The sequence below is a fragment of the Numida meleagris genome, chromosome 8 (assembly GCF_002078875.1).
Source record: "Numida meleagris isolate 19003 breed g44 Domestic line chromosome 8, NumMel1.0, whole genome shotgun sequence".
Classification (NCBI taxonomy): Eukaryota; Metazoa; Chordata; class Aves; order Galliformes; family Numididae; genus Numida; species Numida meleagris.
The window spans coordinates 14,247,553-14,267,884 of record NC_034416.1 but is presented as its reverse complement, the minus strand read 5'-3'; the positions used below and the strand labels follow the sequence as shown (position 1 = coordinate 14,267,884).

Genomic DNA, 20,332 nt, shown 5'->3' with positions numbered 1-20,332 from the left:
GAAATAATCCTAAACTGGACTGTGAAGTAGAAAGAATGACCTAATATATACAGATCATACAGTGAACTGAAAGAAAACTGCAAGATATCATAAATACATTAAAAGTAATAATCTGTTTAATCAACAGGAAGTACAAATGACTGTTTTGGCAGTATACTTGAAGCAAGCCTAGAGATAAGACATTTTAGTACCATGCTGATGCTCACGCACAACATCCTTGTTGAACTATCAAAATATGAAGTTGGCAATCTTAAACACAAGCACAACAGAGAAGACAGCCAAGCCAGAAGGCCCCACTAGCCCTCCACCATTCTTTTAAGTATGGCTCCCAGGCCACCCTTTGCCACTTTCAGTGGGGTCAGCTCTTCTTTATTCTCAATGTGAATACTCGCACCGTGAGACACCAGCAGCTTTGCCTCATCCACTCTCTCTTCATCGCAGGCTAAATGACTGCAATAAAAACAAGAAACCCACAGCCATTTTTAAGTAGACCAAGCTTATGAAGAGCAATAATTATGCCTTGCCAAAACAAGAGCAAAACAAGAATGTTGTGGAGAAGGAGGGGAGGGAAATCCTAGAAAAAGAAAACCACACATAATCAACTACCTACAAAGACTTCAAAACCTGGCTCTGCAGTCAGCAAAGCTAAGGAGCACAAAAACCACAGTGGAATTGGAAAATAGTAAGCTCAATTTGAATCAAAAGCAATAAACCCAATCAAAGAATTACTGTAAATGCAGCAAGTGCTTTTTTTCAGTTTAGCATCCTATCTTGAGAATAAATGCATGTGTTCTACGATAAATTGGGTTTTATGTATAGCGAAAATACCCTGCTTAGTCTTATTCACAGCAAGATCTTGATTCCATTGCAGACAGGGCAGCGTTCTGCCATCAACTTCAAAGCAGTTAAGGTTTCGCCCTTACAGACAGAAATTGCTCTCTGAGGTAATAACAAACATTGGACTAGTTATACTTAAATTGCATCTCATTTTCCTTAGAAGAGTGAGGAAAAGTTTCCAAAATTAGTTCTTACTTGACAGGACAAAGCAGGCCAGCCTGCAAGACCAGTTCCTTACGACCTTGATGTTATTAGCAGGCTTTCTACCTCCTACTGGAAGCGGAAAGTATTCCAAGTTGTTTCAGAAGGTGTTCTACATTTTATAATTGATGTAGTAACATAAAGTATGTATGTACAGACACACTTATGCAAAACAATTATGACTTTCTCAAACCCCTTTTAATTACACAGGGATGTGATGTGAAGCAAAGGAGTATTCTGAAGCACCCTGAAGTTAAAAAATGAATTTGAAGTGATGGAGTTTCATTTCATAGAAATTATGCTATAGCCAAACCAAACATACAAAAAAAACCAAGCCAAACAAATAAAATCACTTACAGGGGCGTGTTCCCTTCCGAGTCCTGTATGTTAACAGATGCATTGTGCCGCAGAAGGATCTGTATCATTTTTAGGTTCCCTTTGGCTGCTGCTCTGTGTAATGGGGTAGATTCAAAATGATCTGTTGCATCTGGATCAGCTCCATTCTCTAAAAGCATGACTGCAATCTGAAGGTGTAGGAAGAGAAAGAGGGGGAAAAAAAAACTGAAGAAAAGTTCATATAACCAAATACTTTTTCTGAGAGCAACACCAACTCCAGCAGCACTGGCAGCCGTACCTCCTGCTTATTTTTGGAGGCTGCGTAGTGCAGGGGCGTGCAGCCGTTCTGATTGACAGCATTGATGGGAGCCCCCTTGTCAATGAGGGCCTTCACGATCTCATCGCGGCCTGCCGACGCAGCAATGTGCAAGGGAGTCCAACCAGCCTGCAGAGGCAAGCACAAAAGTTATTAAAGCCAAGATTTCACACAAGAAAACATAACCCCAGTGCAGAGCAGACTGCTCAGTAGTTATACCGCACATAGCATTACAGCTGTAGCACTTAACATTACTATCAGCAGAGAGACAAGTTGTGGGCCCACTCGCAGCTCTGCATTCAGCCCCAGACAGAAGTTGCAGCTGCACGGCAGAAACCAGTTAGCTCCAAGTGCACGTGGCACCTGCAGGGCACATCGCTCCTCCAGCACCAATAGCATTGCTTTCAAAAGGAGATTTTTTAGGAACAAATAGAAGTGGTCGAAAATGTTATTCAAATTTTCTGCAATGTTTTCTGTATCCTATTCTCCAATTAAACCAGCAGACGTTTCCTTCATTGGGAGCAAACTTTACGATGCTTCGTAACGGACGTAATTATTATAACTTTTCCTGCAGGACAGCAACAGACTTTGTCAAGTGTGAGATGAGTGCACGCAGGGCCTACTCAGCCATAACACCCCAAGGGTGAGAAACCTTCAAAGCGCCTCACGAGCAGGCACAACACTTGGCAGAGGGTCATGCTAGGGTAGAGACGACCCGAAGACCCACAGCCACAGCCCAGACGCCCTCTCGGGTTTGCAGGAGGCACCGCGTCCCGGAGAGGAGCTCTCCCCAGCCCCCGCAGGACCCTCCTGCCCCCCCGGCCCCGTCACGCCGCGCTCCGCGGAGCGCTGAGGGAGAGCGGCCCCGGGAGCCCCCGCGCCGAGGCCTGCCCCCGGGCCAACCCACTCACGTCGTCCTTGTCGCCGACGGGCACGCCGAGCCCCAGCAGGAGGTCCGCCACCGCCGTGTGTCCCGCCGAGCAGGCCCAGTGCAGCGCGGTGCGGCTGTCCTGCGGAGAGGGAGCGGCGGTCAGCGGGCCCCGGGCCGCGCGGCTGCCCTGACAGGACCCGCTCCCGCCGCGGCGCGCTCGGCCGGCTGACCTGGTCGGCCGCGGTGGCCAGGGCCCTGTCGCGCAGCAGCTGGGCGCGCAGCTCCTCCAGGCGCCCGGCGTAGGCCAGGTTGCAGACCTCGACGTTGGACACGGCACCCTCCATGCCGGCCGCCCGCCCCGCCGACAGGGGGGCGCCCCGCCCCGCGCGCTGCCCAATCAGCGGGCGCCGCGGCGAGCCCGGCCAATGGCGCCCGGAGGCCGTCTCCGCGCCGCGGGGCCTGCTGGGATTTGTAGTCCTCCCGGTGGAGGAGCGGCGCGCTGCCGCCTCTCGGCGGAACTACAGCTCCCAGCGCGCCCCGCGCGGCCGCCGTGTCGTGCCTCTGAGTCCGGGCGAGGAGGAGGATGGTGACGGCGGGAGGATGGAGTCAGGTGAGGGGCGGCGGGACGGGGCCGCGGGGCGAGGGGAGCGGTGGGGTCGGGGCGAGCCCCGCGGAGCGGGCCCGGCGGGATCCCTGAGGTAAACCCCGCCGGCCGCGGCGCGAGGGCTGCGCCTCAGGGCTCGGGGCGGGACCTCGGGGCCTTGTGGCCGGGACGGGGGCCGGGCACCGCGCCGCGCCGTTCGCTCCGGGAAGCGCGGTCCGCGAGGGCTGGCCGGGCGGCTCGGGGAGCTGCTGGCTGCCGCACAGCCGTGCGGGAAGAACGGGCCGGGGTGTGACAGCTGCGGGCGGGCGCTGCTCCGCTCTCACACGGCGGCGGTCGTTCGCCCCGTGTTACCCGTTTCCTACTGGAAGAGCAACGTAGAATCGTGTCTGCTTTAAACTTATCATTCGCTGTATTTCTTCAGGTTGACATCTGAAAGATAACAACTGAGGGTCACTTTCACTCTTCCAGCAAACCCCGCTTTAACTATCAAAGAAAAAAAAAAAAAAAGAAAACACAAACCAAACCAAAACCCCGCAACGACCGAACTTCCTTCTTTGAGCGGTATTAATTACCGTTAGCAAATGACGCAGGCGGACGCTCCCCTCCCGCGGCCGGGCCGGGCCGTGCTGGCGGCGGCCATGTCGCGCTCCCGGGGCGCGGGGCGGCAGGTGTGAGGGCGGGAGAGCCCGGCGCGGGGAGCGGAGGGGACACGCGGGGTGCGAACGCTGCCGCGTTCCGTTCAGTTTTATCCAGGTATGAAAACCAGATCACTATTCTGGCCGACTACTTAGAGGAATTTCCCGACACCGATGAGCCGGTGTGGATTCTGGGAAGGCAGCACCACCTGAACACAGGTATCTCTAACGTGAAAGCTGTTCTGTAAAGCGCACAGAGCGCTCGCTGATTCTCATGCGGCGGCAGCTCCCGTTTCCTTCCATATTTTATTCTATTTCCAAGTGTTGTTTTGTTTTCAAAACACCTAGCAGAGGTGCGGGTTCGGTCCCTTCTCATCATCAGATGCTTCAGAAATTAAATCTGTGTGGGGATGTGTAGTACTGCTGGTGTTGTTTTCCTTTTAGGAATACTGGCTGTCAACTGAAGTGAGATTTTGAAACAGTAATAATAATAAAAACCAATAATCTGAGGCATGTGCTGTATTTTGGCGAAAAGCAACATTGCCTAGTAGTCTTAGCAATTCTATATGGTGCAAAAATTAGATTTCAGAAATGAGCTTTGCTCCTTGGGGAGGGGACAAGGGCATAACCCTGTGTTACATGTCAAAGGTAGTGGCCATCAGTGCAGCCATGGTATCGGGACACCCAAGGGTCCCATACCCAGCCTCGGTGGGCTGAGCGATCCCTTGAAAGGCCACTGGGTCTGAGCACAGCTCAGAGAGAAAGCAGCAGGTAAGAGCCTTCAGAAATCTCTGAGAGCCTTTGGGAGAATTCTATAAGTGTGCATTTTTAAGAAAAAGAAAAAAGAGAAAAGAAATAATTAAACTTAGTAATATTTTCAAGAAATGACAGTGTATTGAGTTTGGAAGTGAAGCATAATTCTATGCTGTTCTGCACGTAAGAGTTCTTTTCCTTAACTTGCTTTACCAGTTCTTTCCCGAGGACATAGTTCTCCATAGTGTTTCATTAAAGCTAGACAGAATCGTTCCAAACACCTTTTAAAACATCATTGCCTAGTAATTATTTCATTCTTAATAATCGACTTTAATTATAAGTCTGCAGAAGTTCTCAGGTTTAAGTAGCTAAAAAATATATAAGTATTAAAGATCTTATATGTACAAGCTAACAGGAGTCATCTGTGAACTCTATATATAGGCTGTATGGGAAAAACTAGAATTTTCCAGTTCTAAAAGTGTATTTCTTTCCTTTTAAAAATATTCCAGACAAATCTAAGTTATTTTTGGATGTAAGTGCTCGTCTCTGGTTTACATATAGAAGAAAGTTTTCTCCTATTGGTGAGTATACTGCAGACCTGTTGCCTTGTTAAAATTAAATAGCAGGAGGAGGGATGTCCTCGTGGACTGAAAAAATGATTTTTAGGGTATTAGAACATTTTGAGCATCGTTACAATTGTTTATGCAAACAACATATTAAAGTTATTAAAATCTATGTTTCTGTACACCTGCACATAATCAGGTGCTCATGTTCGTACAGCAAGCAGTACGTATTTGGGAGCATTGCTTGAAGAATGAAGAGTAAGCTCCACCAGGAATACATAAACCTTATTTGTACTGCATAGAGATTAGAAGGTAGACCAGCAATGTAGAAAGAAAAAGTCTGTCAGTGCCTTGCACCCGTAGGACAATTACTGGAGGTAGCCTTGCTGGGTTCTTACACTCTGACATTTTTCTCTGTGGTGCTGCCTCCAGTTTGAAGCCCGTATTAATTGGGGTGAACTTTCCTAATAGGAGGCACTGGTCCTTCGTCTGACGCTGGCTGGGGATGTATGCTGCGATGTGGGCAGATGATGCTGGCCCAGGCACTGATCTGCAGGCATTTAGGAAGAGGTGTGTACTGTTTCTCAGTGAACATCTGTATTGTTTGAAGGCCACTTTCTTTTTTTTTTGTGTGTGTGTAGTATTACGTCAAAGCACAAAACCCAGATTTATTAATGAGACTTTATTTGATGCTCTCGTAGAAGTTACTAATGAATTGTACTTCTTTGACTGGGTGAAATCATAGCAGCCTTAAGCAGAGGAATAGAGAGAACAGACAGGGAATCCTGCTTCTCTCCATAACTAAGGTAACTGCCCCTCGTAGAGGCAGCAGCAGACGTGGCAGAGCTGCTTTGGATTTGCTGTGTGAGAAGACTTTCCAGAACGGACCTTGATTGTTATTTGATGTACACTTACAAATCTAACAAGATCTAAATAGAGCATGTGGTTTTAAATAACCTTGGAAGCTCACAGATACTGCAGTAGCTATCAGTTCTCAGCAGCAATCAGTCAGAAGAAGTCTGCAGTTGACATTTTTGCAATTCAGCCCATGATGATAAAGGACAGTTGAAAGGAAATAACAAGTTGTGAATTCTAGAAACTCTAAACAAAATGTAAATATTAGAGATGAATTGTATGCAGGTTGCTGTGAAAGTAATGCCTCCTGTTTATTTCCATGGAAACTACAGCAGATACAAAGAGTACGATAACACTATTTGATAGAGCAGATTCTCAGCTAGAAAACACTACTTTTCAACATAGCCACCACCAGTAGCTGTGCATTTTTATCAGTGATGAACAAGAGCTGCATGCTGCACTCACACAAATCTGCACCGGTGGACACGACCTGGTGTTGCCACTGCTGAAATGCACCGCCCACCCCTCACTGTGCTCACACCCACTGCTTGGTCTCCAGAAACATTCGGCAAGTGTTGATGAATGTCAGTGAGTGCCATTTTTTCTGCATGGAGGAATTCAGTCCCACCCCTTTGCTTCATCTGTACTTCCATGTCAGATGCCATGCTGTCAGACTGCCCCTCTGCTGCCATCTGTCACACGGCAACAACACGTAATGGGATCTTGGCAGGAATCAAAGAATCATTAAGGTTGGAAAAGTCCTCTCAGATCACCAGGTCCCACTGCCAGCCCATCCCCACGTGCCCACTGACCACATCCCTCCGTGCCACGTTGACCCTGTTCTTGATCACCTCCAGGGACGGTGACCCCACCACCTCCCAGGGCAGCCTGTGCCAGTGCAGCACCACTCATTCTGAGAATATTTTTTTCCTAATATCCAACCCCAACATCCCCTGGCACAACTTGAGGCCATTCCTTCTCGTCCTATTGCGGTTACCTGGGAGCAGAAGCCGATCCCCCCAGCTGAGGCCACACAGTGGATCAGGACACACAGGGCTGGGGGCAGCAGGGCCACAGTGTGGGGATGGCCGCTGCTGGGGGAAGTTCAAGCACTGTGGCTGCACCCCCACCATCTGCCTCTGGTGCCCGGGGCCAACATCATAAACTAGGAGGCATTACTTCCGGAGCTGCCCTTGTACATTACTCTTGTAACATTGTGTGGCTTACTGCTCTCCAGAAATTTGATCAGGATAACGGAAACATTACTGTTTTTTAATCTTTAATAATGTTTCCTCACAGATTGGCAGTGGGAAAAACACAAAAAACAACCAGAAGAATATCACAGAATCCTACGATGCTTTCTAGACAGGAAGGATTGCTGTTATTCCATCCACCAGATGGGTAAGAACAAACAGACTTTCTGTTGGTTTTTTTTTTCTACTGGAATGCCTACTGTGCTGAAAGTTAATAATTTGTAATATGTTAGTTCATATTTTTAAGCAGTGGTTATGAAGGCAATGTGTATGTTTAGATATAAAAATGCATGCAGATGGGTATGAGGTATAATAGTACAGAAACATTATTCACTGAGACATAAATAAAAGCATGTACTAGAATCCATCCCCTGATAAACTATGTAAGCTTTGGGTACCAGGGTCAGTAATATTAAAATAGACAGTCACAGAGCTTATTGTTGTAAGCTGTAACAATTTGTAATAAATATTTCTAATTCTTACTATTGTTCAGAAACTTTATTAAAGGAACTGCCAGTACTTCAAGGAAGCTTATAAACAGGAGGGAGACCAACTGTTTACATGGTCTGATACTGATAGGACAAGGAGGAATGGCTCTAAACTAAAATTCTTTATTCTGAGAGGGCAGTAAGGCCCTGGCACTGCTGCCCAGAGCTGTGGGAGCCCCATCCCTGGAGGCGTCCAAGGCCACATTGGGTGGGGCCCTGAGCAGCCTGGGAGGGGAGGGGGACAGCCAGCCCACGGCACAGCTTGGAGCTTGATGGGCTTTAAGGTCCCTTCCAACCCAACCATTCTGTGATTCCATGGTTCTGTGAACTAGCAACAGTAAGGATTTGAAAAGAGTACAGGTTGAGAAGATAATTGTTATTGCTAAACATAGTTTGCAGTTACTCAAGAACTTATTGCATAGCCATGGCATTGAATATGTATTGTTATCGGATTCTTTGTGATCTCTCTTTTCTTCTGTGGATGTGTGTGTGTTTTCTTTTTTTTCCCCTTCATTAAAACAGCACAGATGGGTGTTGGAGAGGGGAAGTCGATTGGAGAATGGTTTGGACCAAATACAGTTGCTCAAGTATTAAAGTAAGTCAGATCCTTCCAGCTCATTCAGAACGTACTCCCCCAGGGCACCTAGCTGAGAGATCAGGATAAGGCCCAGACAGGGTTTTAAGGGCTGCATCCGCCTGTCTGCAAATCAGGGATGCATTTACTGCGTGTTTACAACTACAGTGCAGAATATGATGGGCAGGAACTGAGTTTGGAATGGGTGAGCTCTTAATTTTAATATAGTAAGAGCCTAGGAAAGAGAAACTTCAGGAATTTCTCTGCTGCTGTGCTGTCTGTGTGCCCTAACCAGTAGCCACCACAGATGTCTGCTCCCTTCTGCGTAGTGGCGCAGCTTTAACAGGTCAGGAGTGCCACCAGCTAGGTTAGGCTGGCGGTACGAAACGTCAGAGGGAAGCCAGCTGGGCCAAGGGGGGAACTGAACTGCAGTTCCTCATTTTGTGAGCAGCAGTTCGGCCAACCGTAAAAGATGGGCAGCTCCTCACAGTCTCGAAGCCACACCGAGAAGAGCTGACTTTGCTCAGTTCTTGGAGGGATTTGTGGAGGTGCCTTACATCAAGGCTGCAGGTCTTCAGTGCTCAGCAGCAGTTCTTTGCAACCCTGGGACAGGCATGTGTTCTGGAGAGAGGGAGGAGCTGAAGCACACCCCGGCCCCAGCACGTCTCACTGATAAGTTCTTCATGGGTTAGTGCTCACATCTGGGTTTTTCTGGCTTGTTTTAAATGGCTAACTCTGCCTGTGCAGCTTCAGAGTGTAGCTCCCTTCCCCAGAGGTCTGGAGTTCACACAAATGAACAGAAACCTATGTATCCCACCTAACTTTTGGATGCCCAGATTCCTTTAGCTATTAATGCCCAGTTCTGCTTTGCACACGTGAACAGAAATAGTTTCACTGAATTCAGTAGAACTTCTTATGCAAAAATTAATATGCAAAACTGGCAAAGGGAAATCTGTCCTTCCCTAGACGATGACAGACACGATGGGCAAGATTCCATTGTGTAGGCTGTTAAATGCAGTACAAACTAGCAAACTTAATTACGTGGTTGAGCTGTTACTATCACTGCGATTGGCAATGGGACAGAACAGTTTTCACACGGTACAGTGTATACGCTTTTCCTGGTACCACTCAGTATCTATTTTTCTAAATGTATTAAACGTTTAATATTCAAATATTACTTCTTACTGCACAAAGACTTTCAAAAATCCAACAAGTTTGCTTTTCCAAAGGAAAAAACAAAACAAAACTTTTAATTACTCAAGAATCATCTATTTTTTTCTGGGTATAAGTACCCTTTCGGTCTAACTAATTCATGTTAATTTGTTCTCTAGGAAGCTTGCTTTATTTGATGAATGGAATTCATTGGCCGTTTATGTATCTATGGACAATACAGTGGTCATTGAAGACATCAGTAAGTCAAACATAGTTCTCCTGTAACTGTTTCTGATAAGACTTATTTTCCCAAATGTATCTAAGCATGAACTAAATACTTGGGGGCCATCTGTACTCATTCCTGGTGTAAGAAAAGGGATAAAGAAATTAAAACTCAGGTTTGCATGTCCAAAACTAAAGCCACCGTGCAGCTGGGGAGAAGATGGAGATGGTCTGTGCTATCTAAACTCTTACCCCAGAAATGGAATGAGGTTGCAGTTTAGGTAAATTGGTTTTAATACAGGGTTTGTGAAAGAGTTGTGCTTTTTCTAGGCAAAAAAGAAAGCAGTAGCAGACCCTAGCACTGAGAAATGCACGGCCATGCTTGATTTACAGTTGTAAGAAAAGTGGCTGTACAAGTGAAGCTTAGCCATAGTCCACTTCTGCTTTGGTCCCTGTTGTTTCCTTTACGCTCACATCACTGGGTGCAAAGAGTTCCTTGAAGAGTTCCTGATGTCATCATCCCTGCCATTTCATTTCCATGATGTGTTACAGACAAGCCTTGAGTGTATTAATAATACCAATAGTAAATGTCATTTCAGTCTTAAATTCTCATCTCCCAGTCATTAGTCCAATGTCTCACTTCAGTGTGCCAGCACATACCGTCTGCTAGAACTACATCTGCTGAACGGCTATAATTAATTTCCATGCCCTGCTCATTTTATCTTGGGAGCTCTGTGAAGATCTCTGGCACAGCAGCTTAATTTGTTACAGAGAGGAAGATGTACTTTGCGTTCCTTTGTGCAGCCACTGATTTCCAGTTTTATTCCCACAGAGAAGATGTGCTGGTCCCCTCCGCAGAGCAGCGGCACAGCCCCCAGCAGCGCACATTTGCACAGAAGCGCTCTTGGCCGGAGCAGGAACACAGCAGGACTCTGCACAGGCTGGAAGCCCCTCTTGCTTATTATACCTCTACGACTAGGGATAAATCACATAAATCCAGTATATATTGATGCATTTAAAGTAAGGGTTTTTTTCTAATGAATTGCTTGTTATTGTCAAATAAGTTCAAGTATCTGTGAGATCAGTAAACATAACTATAATTTCCTTTTCCTCCATTTGAATTTCTAGGAATGCTTTAAGATGCCACAGTCTTTGGGAGCATTAGGAGGGAAACCAAATAATGCCTATTATTTCATAGGATTTTTAGGTAAGAAAAAAAAGAAACTTACTCAAAATATGGAGATGATCAAAAGAGAAATTTCTAGGGGGAGAGGGTAAGCAGTTTGAGTCTCTGAAGTAAAGAAAAATGAGAGTACGGTTAAGGAAATGAAGAAACGTACCTAAAGTATTCCAGCAACAGTACGATGTGTTCCTTAGCAGAAGCAGAAAGGTAACAGCAAAGCTAGGTGCAAAAATAAGCAATGACATAAGCAAGAACAACACACCAATGCTGATAGCATTCCACAAGTAGATTGGTCAAGTGGTGCTTCTCTGATTTTCTTGTATTCAAATATGGTCTGATAGCAGTGTCTTCTTCATCTTCTTGCAGATCTTCTTGTATCATGTATTCTGTTAATTATTGTAAATACAGTCTTCCAAATTTCACCCGTTTGGCCCATAATCTTACGGGCATTTTGTTCTTTTGTAAAAGCTGAACCGTTTTAGGCTTTTTTTGTTCCAATTTCTGAATGAATGCCTAATGGGATTACAGATTCCATTTCTGGCCATCCTGTACCTTTTGATCTTGGAATGTTAGAACTTAGAAGAGTTGAGATTAAAAAAAAAATGTACTGGGTCTCACATGGGAAAAGGAAAGGATGTGAGAAAGGTAGAACGTACCAACCAGAAAATGCACAGTGGTAGGTCACAATAGAAAATTATAGTAAATGCCCTGTGGAAACATTGTCTAAACTTTCTGATTCTCCTGAGGAATCCCTAGCTAGAAAACCGAGATAACGTTGGCTGTGATGACATTTTAATTTCTGTTTTGCAGTTCTGGACTTAGCGCTCACTAAAGTCACTTGTTTTCATCATATACACGTTATCCACACAGGCAATGAGCTGATCTATTTGGACCCTCACACCACCCAAAGCTTTGTAGATTCAGAAGAAAATGGCACAGTTGATGACCAGAGCTTCCACTGCCAGCAAGCCCCCCACAGAATGAAGATCATGAATTTGGACCCTTCAGTAGCTTTAGTAGGTGTTAGAAAGTAATAAATGCACGTATTTTATTTGAAAGTAAGGGCAGGAATGCGTTTCTTGAACGGCATCAAGATCACAAGCTGTTTCTGCATTAACTACATAGGATGCAGTAATCCTAGCTCACACAGGCACCGTCTGTTTGCACGGTAGGGAGCTAGCTTCAGTTTCTTCCCTGAGCTGCAGTTACTGTATGCAAGTGGCACGTGTGTCATGGTCAAAGGAATGGAATCAAGTTTACTTGTTTTATTCTGTCACTGCCGTATAAGCTTGTCACTCTGGACAAGTTACTTAAACTTGCTTTATATCATAATTTAAAAATCTTTACCTGGAATTATTTGTAGAAGCCATCCAACATACATTACAGTGTTCTGTAGGTATCTGTGGTGTCTGAAGAAATTAAATCTGATCCCATGCCATTATCTTCTGGTAGGGATACTGGCAGTTGTCACCTCTGAGATGTGTGTCTATAGCTTTAAACAAGATACTAATGTCTTTCAGTCACTGACATATTGCTATTGTTACTGCTACTTTCTAGAAAGTATTTTCATTTTTTTTTTTAATACTATGTAACTCTACAAAATCTGGAATAATGCCATGACCCAGACAAAGTCATAATGAAGAACAAATTTTGCCAGCACAGGTACCAGAGGGAAAGTGTCCCTTAGGTTATTCTTCATTAAGAGGTTTCAGATTCAGCTGGTGCCCGGGCTCTTGGAGCTGGCCATGGCTCCGTGATGGAGCACGCAGTGGCTGCTGCCCATTGGTGGTTGATTGGTTTGTTGGGGTTTGTGGGGCCTTATGCCACTCCTGGGTTTTCTCCCTGGAGCTGCCACATATTTTGGGTCTTCCATTTAGTGGCCATAGGGGCTATCATCATATTGCTGGTCATGCTGCCTTACTTGCTGCACCACGGATTCATAGTTTGCAAAATAAAACTTTTTTTTTTCCCCTCCTCAGGGCTTCTTCTGCAAAGAAGAATGTGATTTTGATAACTGGTGCAGTCTCGTACAAAAGGTAACAGTGGGAAGCGACCATCTTTGTTTGCTCTATAGGAAGTCATGGTTTTGGGTGGTGGTGGTGACTTTTTTTCCTAAAATGGAAACTCCTGTTACATTTCTCTGCATTCACATTAAAAGAGCTGTAGAGAAGAACACATTAATGCATCAGGGTAAGACAGCATTGCTGAATTGTTAAGCAGAAGTTGTTCATTGCTTTGACAGCCAAGAACCCTGCCTGTTGGAAAATGGGTGGAAATAGAGACCCTGGAGGGGTGTACACACTTCTAAAGGCATTTCTTTGAAACAAAAAAACCAAACAGCCGAGGAAAACAGTTTGTGTGTAACTGTAATACGTATCAGGAGGTGACATCTCATGGAAGAGCAGTAGCACTGGGTTTCAGTAACAGCTTGTTTCTCCTGATCAAAACTCATCCCTCCAAATGTGCTGGTTTTTGGAGCTGATCTGTTTTTTTTGTCACAGAGTTCCACACGGGCACTTTTCCTCTAAAAGGCAGAAAATATTCATTCTTGGTGTCTGTTTGCTACATGTGAACAAAACCAAAGGCACGTAGAAATCAAAGCTGATTATAAGACAGTGATAACTTGTAGTACAGTTCAAGAGATCTGTCTGGCAGGTTTGTTCTCAATAAGGAAAATGTTAGAGATCTATGGTACCTGAAATGTAACAGAACTTCACAGTATGTCTGCATAAAGCCTTTGTTTCCTGATAGATACATGTAATGAAGGAATGTTTTTGTTGAGCAGCCACTTCCTGTGCTTTAAGGTTCTCTCAGGGCCTGATTTAAAATGAAAGCATTCTGTCCTCAGGAGATTCTGAAGCAACAGAGCCTACGGATGTTTGAGCTGGTCCAGAAGCACCCGCCCCACTGGCCTCCATTCATACCTCCAGCAAAGCCAGAAGTGACAACTACAGGAGCAGGTACGGTGCGGGCCGAGAGCCCCGCTGTGCAGCACAGCATCCCTCATTGCTTGATTGCTAAGATCTGTCTGCCAGGTATCCAAACAATCCATGCAGTGGCTAGCACAGATTTACTTACTTTTTTCAGTCTTACAAAGCACTTTTCTGGAATGCATCTTTCAAAGTTTTTTCTTTTAAGTAAACAGTCGGGCACTTCTTTAGCATCACTTATTCTTTGCAGAACTCATTGAATCTACTGACAAGCTGTTTGAATTGGAAGAAGAATTTGAAATCCTGAGCGTATGAAGGAAACTGCGGTGATTCTTGAGTACTGAACATATTGGAAATATTATTGCATTGACTTACAGCCATGTTAGCCCCAAAGTGCCTGAAATTATGGATAACAGAGCACAGAATCCAAGTAGCATCCAAAACTCCAGCGACAGTTTAACGAGAGCCTCCCCAGATGGAAAGGCAATATAAGATCGTGTAGTAAGATGCTTAATCTGGGAATCTCTTTTTAATGTATCTTACCTGAAGACAAATGGACCTTTGAGATTAAGGCAAAAATAAGGGTATCACTGGGCTCTATGTTTGGAGAAAGGGATAACCCAAAAGGATATTTCTTGCTCTCATATAATAATGCAATAGTTTAGTTCTTAAAGCAAAACAGTCTTCAGTTAAGGAGGATGTTTACTTCTGTTCCCTCCTGTGGGCTGCAGCATAGGAAAAATTGCGTTGTCTTGTTTAAAAGATCGACTGGATCATGAGAAAATTGTTTCCTTGTTAAATATTTTAACATGTATCTGAGCAACCACACTGTATTACAAAAATGTTTCTGTAAAAGGAACTGTGTCTAATGTATACATTTTGCAATAGCCTTCCTGCTTCTGGGAGACCTCGAGAGGAACGGGACACTCAAATAGTTGATACAGATCACAACCACTGCTCTAGCTATGGTATATTTCACCTTGACCTTAACGTTGAAATCATTAAAACTTAGGTTGTTTCTTTCAGAGCTAAAATGAGTCAAAGGTGGTTTAACTGTACCGTATTTATTTTAAAGTAGATTTACACAAACTTCTGTTATAGCACTTTATCTGTGCATCTAATAAATTTCTTAAGCTTTTCATAGGTTGTATGCTGCTATATTTTGTTAATTTGTTTGTGTGAACTAAATACAAACCAGGTTATGTTAAAACTTAATATATACACGTACCCAGGTTACGTCATTGTTACTTTTTGAGTTGTTGCCTTTTGAAATCTGTTGTGTCAAAGTGCCTTAATGTTACAGGTTGATCAGAGCAGCCCGGGCGGCTGTATTTCTGTAAGGCAGAGTATCTCTAGCAGCCCTAAGAGAAACAGTTCAAAATAATTAAAGGCAAAGATCTTTTAGTGATGCTAAAGTTCTACCAGACAGTGCCCATGGTGGTCATTTTGTCATGACAGTGTGATAAACGTGAACTGCAGAGTTTCATCTTCACCAATAAAGGACACATAGAGAAACAATGAATGCTGTCTCCTCTCACTTGCACCTCCTGATCAGGGCCATTGTGATTTTAAAGAAAAGAGCTAAGAAGAGCCTGTTTCATCTCGTTTAATGTTTATTAACCACAGTCTGGAAATGACACGCTTAGAAAAAAGAGCACTTTTCCTCCTCGTGCCCAGGGATTAGCTGCACACCTTCTGAGTGGCTGGAGGAGCTTTGCATGGCTGAGCCACGAGCGTGGCTTCTGGTGAGCAGCAGGAAAAGACTGCTGGTGGAACTCGAGGGAAGTTCAGGTGTGGATAGCAACAGAGCCAACGTCTTGCAATAGAAGCGTACATCTCTAAAGATACTGGCACGTAAAATGTGTAAAGCTCTAATCCTGACAGAAACACACTTGCATGTGTTCGTGTTCAAAAATCAAGTCTGCAAACACAACACCTGACTGGCACTTCTTACAGCACCATGGGAGCACCACTGCTGAAAGATTCCCAGAGTTAACTGCACACATTTTCAGAACATGATGAGCGTTGCTGTGTGCACAGCTTTTTCACGTTGCATTTGCCTGCAGCAGGAGGTGAGCACAACGTGCTCTGCCTGTGCTAGGACAGCTAAAAGTAAATTCGATATTCTGCACAAGAGGATCAGCAGTCAGGAACATCACAACATCTTAAAAGGCAATAGCAAAATACATCCAAGGCAGCTGCAGATCTTTCACAAGCAGAGATAAGTTAAATGAAAGAATAAATTCTCATCACAAATTCCCTGCTCATCTTCACTGTGGTTCAACTCTGAACACGCAGAGCTCTCTGACTCCAATCTGGGAAAATAACATCACATTATATGTATAAATAAGCATCACAGATTCATATAATGCTTTGGGTTGGAAGGGACCTAGTTCCACCCCCTCATCGAAGGTAAAAACATTATCTGCTTAAAAGCACTTTCTTATTAAGCATTTTAAGTATTTTGCTGGACAGAGCTAGAGCTCTAGGAACTGGTAGAGAAAAAATAATGTCTCAGTCTTGTATTAATAGTAATATTCTGACCTTTAAGCCAAGGCAATAGTGTATTTGCAAGGCACTTCCTTCAGATGTCCTGGAATGTCGATATGTAAGGGTTTCATGCACTTCGCTATGCAAAGAGAGACTGATAATAAAGTTAGCCCAACCTAATGAATTCATGTACCTTAGCATACTTTTTCATGGCTTTCCCTCAAAATACATAAGGATAATACAATTAGTAGCACTTCTCTTTAATTATGGCCTGAAGGACTGTGGGATTGCGATAGAAATGCAATTTTTTAAGCGAGCAGAATACAGCAAGCAGCCCAGAGGAGGAACACAACAGATTGTGACTGCAGAAATCAGAAATGTACATCTCCTAACTGCTTGCTTCTGTATTTGCAGAAGCATGCATGCTAGCTAATAGGCCTCTACTTTTTAAACACATGCAAGAGTATATTTGAATAATTACAGAAAACTGTGCCAAGGCTACCTCTGAAAGAAGATTAAGGTTTGCAGTGATGAAGTGTTTCTGGTGGCTGCGCATCATTTGACTGCAAGGAGATAAGCACAGGCCCTGAAGGAGACATTTTACTTGGAATGTAGCTATAGCTCTGAAGAATGCTAGAGGTGGCTTGGACTCCAATTCACATCCAAAAATATATTACTCACTGGAGTAGCTCTTCAAAATCAACTGCGGATACGAATTTGGATTAGAATTGATTACATATCACTGGAGCCAAAGAACATCCCACCTCTTCTGCAAGCAAAGCAAAACAAATTCATCTTCGAATCTCCCTAATCAGTTATCAACCACTACTGCTTAGTGTTTTGAAGTCACCTACAATGCATTACAAAATTTGGGTAGTTCTGCATTTCATAGGAGAATGCATCTTCATTCCCTTACTCTAGGCCAAGTACTGTTTGCAAAGATGCTAATAAAGCACAACTTTGGAGAAGTCTCTCTTGGTGGTGGTTGGTCCGTGCCTCGGTCAGGGCAGTGGTGTATGTGAGACGCCAGTTAGGCTTCAGTCTGAATAAAGAACTCACAGAGACTTTCTGAGGTAGCCATGAATGAAGAAAAAGCCCCAAACAACAGTAGAGAAATAGCATAGCACCGTGATCCAGAGAACGGGTTTCTGAGCACCGCTCTTTCCCTTCTGTGTGCAAAGTTCCAGACTGGACACTCGATTTTTGTAGAATTCTCGCCATCTTGATTCCTCTATCAGTGTCACTCAAAACAGGTTTATGAATTTACATACATCCTTCACATCAGTGATGCCCACTCTCAGGTAACAAAGTCTGTTTCTGTTGCTGGCGTTTCCGTTACAAGTTCTTCATGCACACCTGGCAGCGGCTGACCCTTGTCCGCAGCTGTCCTGCTTTCAGAGTTTCGGAGGGAGGAGCACCGACAAACTGCTGCGACTGCTCAACCGTGGTCAGCCAGAAGCTGTACTTGTTTGCGAAGTAGTGGCACGTTCCCCTAGCACCATTGCATTCAATGAAGGGCGTAGCACGGAAATCCTCCAGGCAAGAACCAGGTGAGACAAGGGACTGACCTCCACCCTCTGCACCAGCTGCTGTGTGCTGAAATAAAGATGTCCATTTAAATGAGTGCAAAGGAACAGAACAGGAGGTTAAAGGGCGGTCTTCAAGCTGAGAGGAGTAGAACAGGCAACCAAATGAATACCTCGGCTATCTGTGTCTGAGTCTTGAGTCAGGGCTAGAGGTGAAGATGCAGAAGAATGTACTTACGCTGAATGTACAGTCCTTTATAAAGGAAATCCAGCTTTGCAGTTACAAAGTGGGAAAATCAGGAGACAGTAATGCTGACTTCATCGTTTTCTAATGATCTTACACTAACGGGCTTCAAGGGGTCTGCAGTGGAAATACTGTTCCAGAAGACAGAGGGGATTAAGGAAATGCTGCAGCTTAATTCGTGTTCCTGCATTTAAAGGTTTGAAGTACAGTATCTGTGGCAATGCAGAACTACTGCTTCAATTTTACCACTGGCCTTGAGCAATACATACAAGAAGGCCAGCTAAATCAAAACAAGTGGCCTCCAGCAGGCCTGCTGATCAAGAATAAATGCTCTGCTTTCCTATGAGCAACTCAGAGAATTCAGTCTCAGCAATGTAACCAAAGAGGAGATCTAAAAAATGTGTGAAGCTGCCACTGCAGTAGCAATGGTATCCTTACCATTAGGAAGGAGTATCCTATCCAGAGGCTGCGCCAACCGAGGGGACACTGTGGGATGGTGATATCCTGGCTGTGCACCGCCACAGCCTGGGAAGGTGCTTCGCACACGGAGCAACGACTGATGTACTGTGGGATCTGAGTGCTGTCCACTGGCATCATGGGGATGGGAGCGGTGGTGGAGAGCCAGTAGGACTTGTCGTTTCGGCTGGCGTAGTAGCACACTTCATTGATGTTGCAGTAAATAAAAGGCATAGTGCTGAAGCGGGGCAAACATGAGCCAGCAAAACCTGGAAGAATTGGGGAAGCAGTCATACCAAGCGTCTGCCAAAGGTTCCAGCGCATACACACCAGCCACGAGTGGCATAGCATGGCACAAGTAACACTGCTTCCACAGCACAGATCCTGGCCAAGGAGACTTCCCCTTCTGCAGCTCCCAGCAGTACCAATGAAAATTGCTCATTAGAAACAGGGTTTAGGCCTACATCGTTTATGCCTGAGAGAAGCATGTCAACTCACCGAGATCCTGATTGTGTGATTTTTCCTGCCCCTCCACGTACAATAAGCTGTACCCATCCCAGAGCTTGTTCATTCCAATGGGACAAGGTGGGATTTGGTCTGACTGGCTGTGCTTCACTAAGGTGTACCCGACACCCACACTGCGACCAGGCATTCCCGGCAAGCCAAGTGCGCCTGGCTTTCCAGCGGCACCTAGAAGGCAGAAGAGAAGTCACTCACTGGCAGTGTGGGTATCAGTTGGCTCTACGCCTGATTTTGGCATTGCTTTGTATGATAAAGAGGCCAAGTTTGGAGGGCTGTGTGACCAACGAGGCATACCAGTTCCAAAAGCAGTTGCTTCGCAGTAGCACCCGCTCATTTCCTACCTCATTTCATTTTCTGTCTTTCCCCAACAACTCTAGTGCCAGCATGTTAGCATCTATCTCACAGTACTCACATTCTCATATTCTGAGGATCACAAAGCACCAGCCAAAACATAATAAATCCATTTTCACTCTAGTGCTTCAATGATGGTATTTCTTCAGAATCCAACACTTCCGTCTCTTGTTGTGCCTACCACCCAACCCTCGCAGCTGTGCTCACTGTGAACACCATTTTGCTCTTTCAAACCTCCAAGATGGCTCCTACATCCACAGAACACTGAAACCAAAACATGTTCAGAGTTGTACCCAGGGAAACATCAGCAGTGAGAGACAACATGTGACATAATCTTCCTCACTGAAGATACAAAGCAGAAGATCATGTACACCCCCCAGTCTTCCTAAGGTAAATAACCTGGTGCTGGGGAGGGCCTCTTCAGAATCTGTGGGCAAAGAAAATTCTAATGGTCCGTGCTCCGCAAATCATACCATTACCTTCAAATCCCTGTGGTCCCGGGGCACCCAAAGGTCCCGGGTCACCAGCTATGCCAGGCGATCCAGGTAAACCATCACGTCCTTTCAAACCAGGTCTGCCTGGCAGACCCTTTGCACCTGAAATAAAATACAGTTACTACTATCATTACCTCCTCATTCTAATACATTCAGTCCTACAACTATATTCACCAGCAGAAATCCATTTTCTATGGCCATACTAAGAGCTCACTCTGAAGCAGCTCTAGTTACAAACTGCAGTGGTAGCAGCCCAGGCTGAAGTTCACGTCACTTCTCCAGTAGCATTGTTTTACTGACACTCCAAATAATTCTCAGTAGTGAATCACTTTCAGGACCACTCCAGCTGCTGGTGCCAAAGCTGGCATCATACCAGCTGTACCACAGCTGCTGCTCCTAATTCTACAGTGTTAATTCAAAAGCACTATCGAAGTACATGACAAGAAATTATCAAGCATATTCTAATAGTAGTAAAA

General features: G+C 44.9%; 3 protein-coding genes across 9 annotated transcripts in view; 1 reads left to right on the top strand and 2 right to left on the bottom strand.

The window, feature by feature from the left end:
* PSMD10 (proteasome 26S subunit, non-ATPase 10) overlaps positions 1-2,937 on the bottom strand; it is a 46,764-nt gene extending 43,827 nt beyond the window's left edge. For 3 of the 4 annotated variants that reach the window (XM_021406145.1, XM_021406144.1, XM_021406143.1), the window contains exons 1-4: positions 2,792-2,937; positions 2,602-2,700; positions 1,673-1,819; positions 1,396-1,562 (exon numbers count right to left, since the gene is read on the bottom strand). In XM_021406145.1, the coding sequence (XP_021261820.1) occupies positions 1,396-1,562; positions 1,673-1,819; positions 2,602-2,700; positions 2,792-2,905 (527 nt within the window). In that variant the 5' untranslated portion in view covers positions 2,906-2,937. Of the gene's footprint in view, positions 1-94; positions 451-1,395; positions 1,563-1,672; positions 1,820-2,601; positions 2,701-2,791 lie in introns of those variants that run through there. The other variant, XM_021406142.1, reaches the window with a different exon arrangement.
* ATG4A (autophagy related 4A cysteine peptidase) lies at positions 3,028-14,919 on the top strand. Of its 2 annotated transcripts, XM_021406346.1 has the most exons (13): positions 3,028-3,171; positions 3,909-4,019; positions 5,063-5,134; positions 5,588-5,686; positions 7,271-7,372; positions 8,235-8,307; positions 9,618-9,697; positions 10,493-10,680; positions 10,789-10,867; positions 11,714-11,859; positions 12,823-12,879; positions 13,692-13,803; positions 14,024-14,919. In XM_021406346.1, the coding sequence occupies exons 1-13, from the start codon at positions 3,162-3,164 to the stop codon at positions 14,086-14,088; spliced, it is 1,194 nt and encodes a 397-aa protein (XP_021262021.1). In that variant the 5' UTR covers positions 3,028-3,161; the 3' UTR covers positions 14,089-14,919. The 2 variants fall into 2 exon arrangements, with proteins under 2 accessions (XP_021262021.1, XP_021262022.1); XM_021406347.1 differs by lacking the exon at positions 3,028-3,171 and having other exon boundaries at positions 4,449-5,134.
* The window catches only part of COL4A6 (collagen type IV alpha 6 chain), a 123,044-nt gene continuing 118,085 nt past the window's right edge, over positions 15,374-20,332 (bottom strand). For all 3 annotated transcript variants that reach the window (XM_021406341.1, XM_021406342.1, XM_021406343.1), the window contains 4 exons: positions 19,842-19,958; positions 18,988-19,179; positions 18,472-18,758; positions 15,374-17,859 (listed from right to left, as the gene is read on the bottom strand). In XM_021406341.1, the coding sequence (XP_021262016.1) occupies positions 17,599-17,859; positions 18,472-18,758; positions 18,988-19,179; positions 19,842-19,958 (857 nt within the window). In that variant the 3' untranslated portion in view covers positions 15,374-17,598. The remainder of the gene's footprint in view (positions 17,860-18,471; positions 18,759-18,987; positions 19,180-19,841; positions 19,959-20,332) is intronic.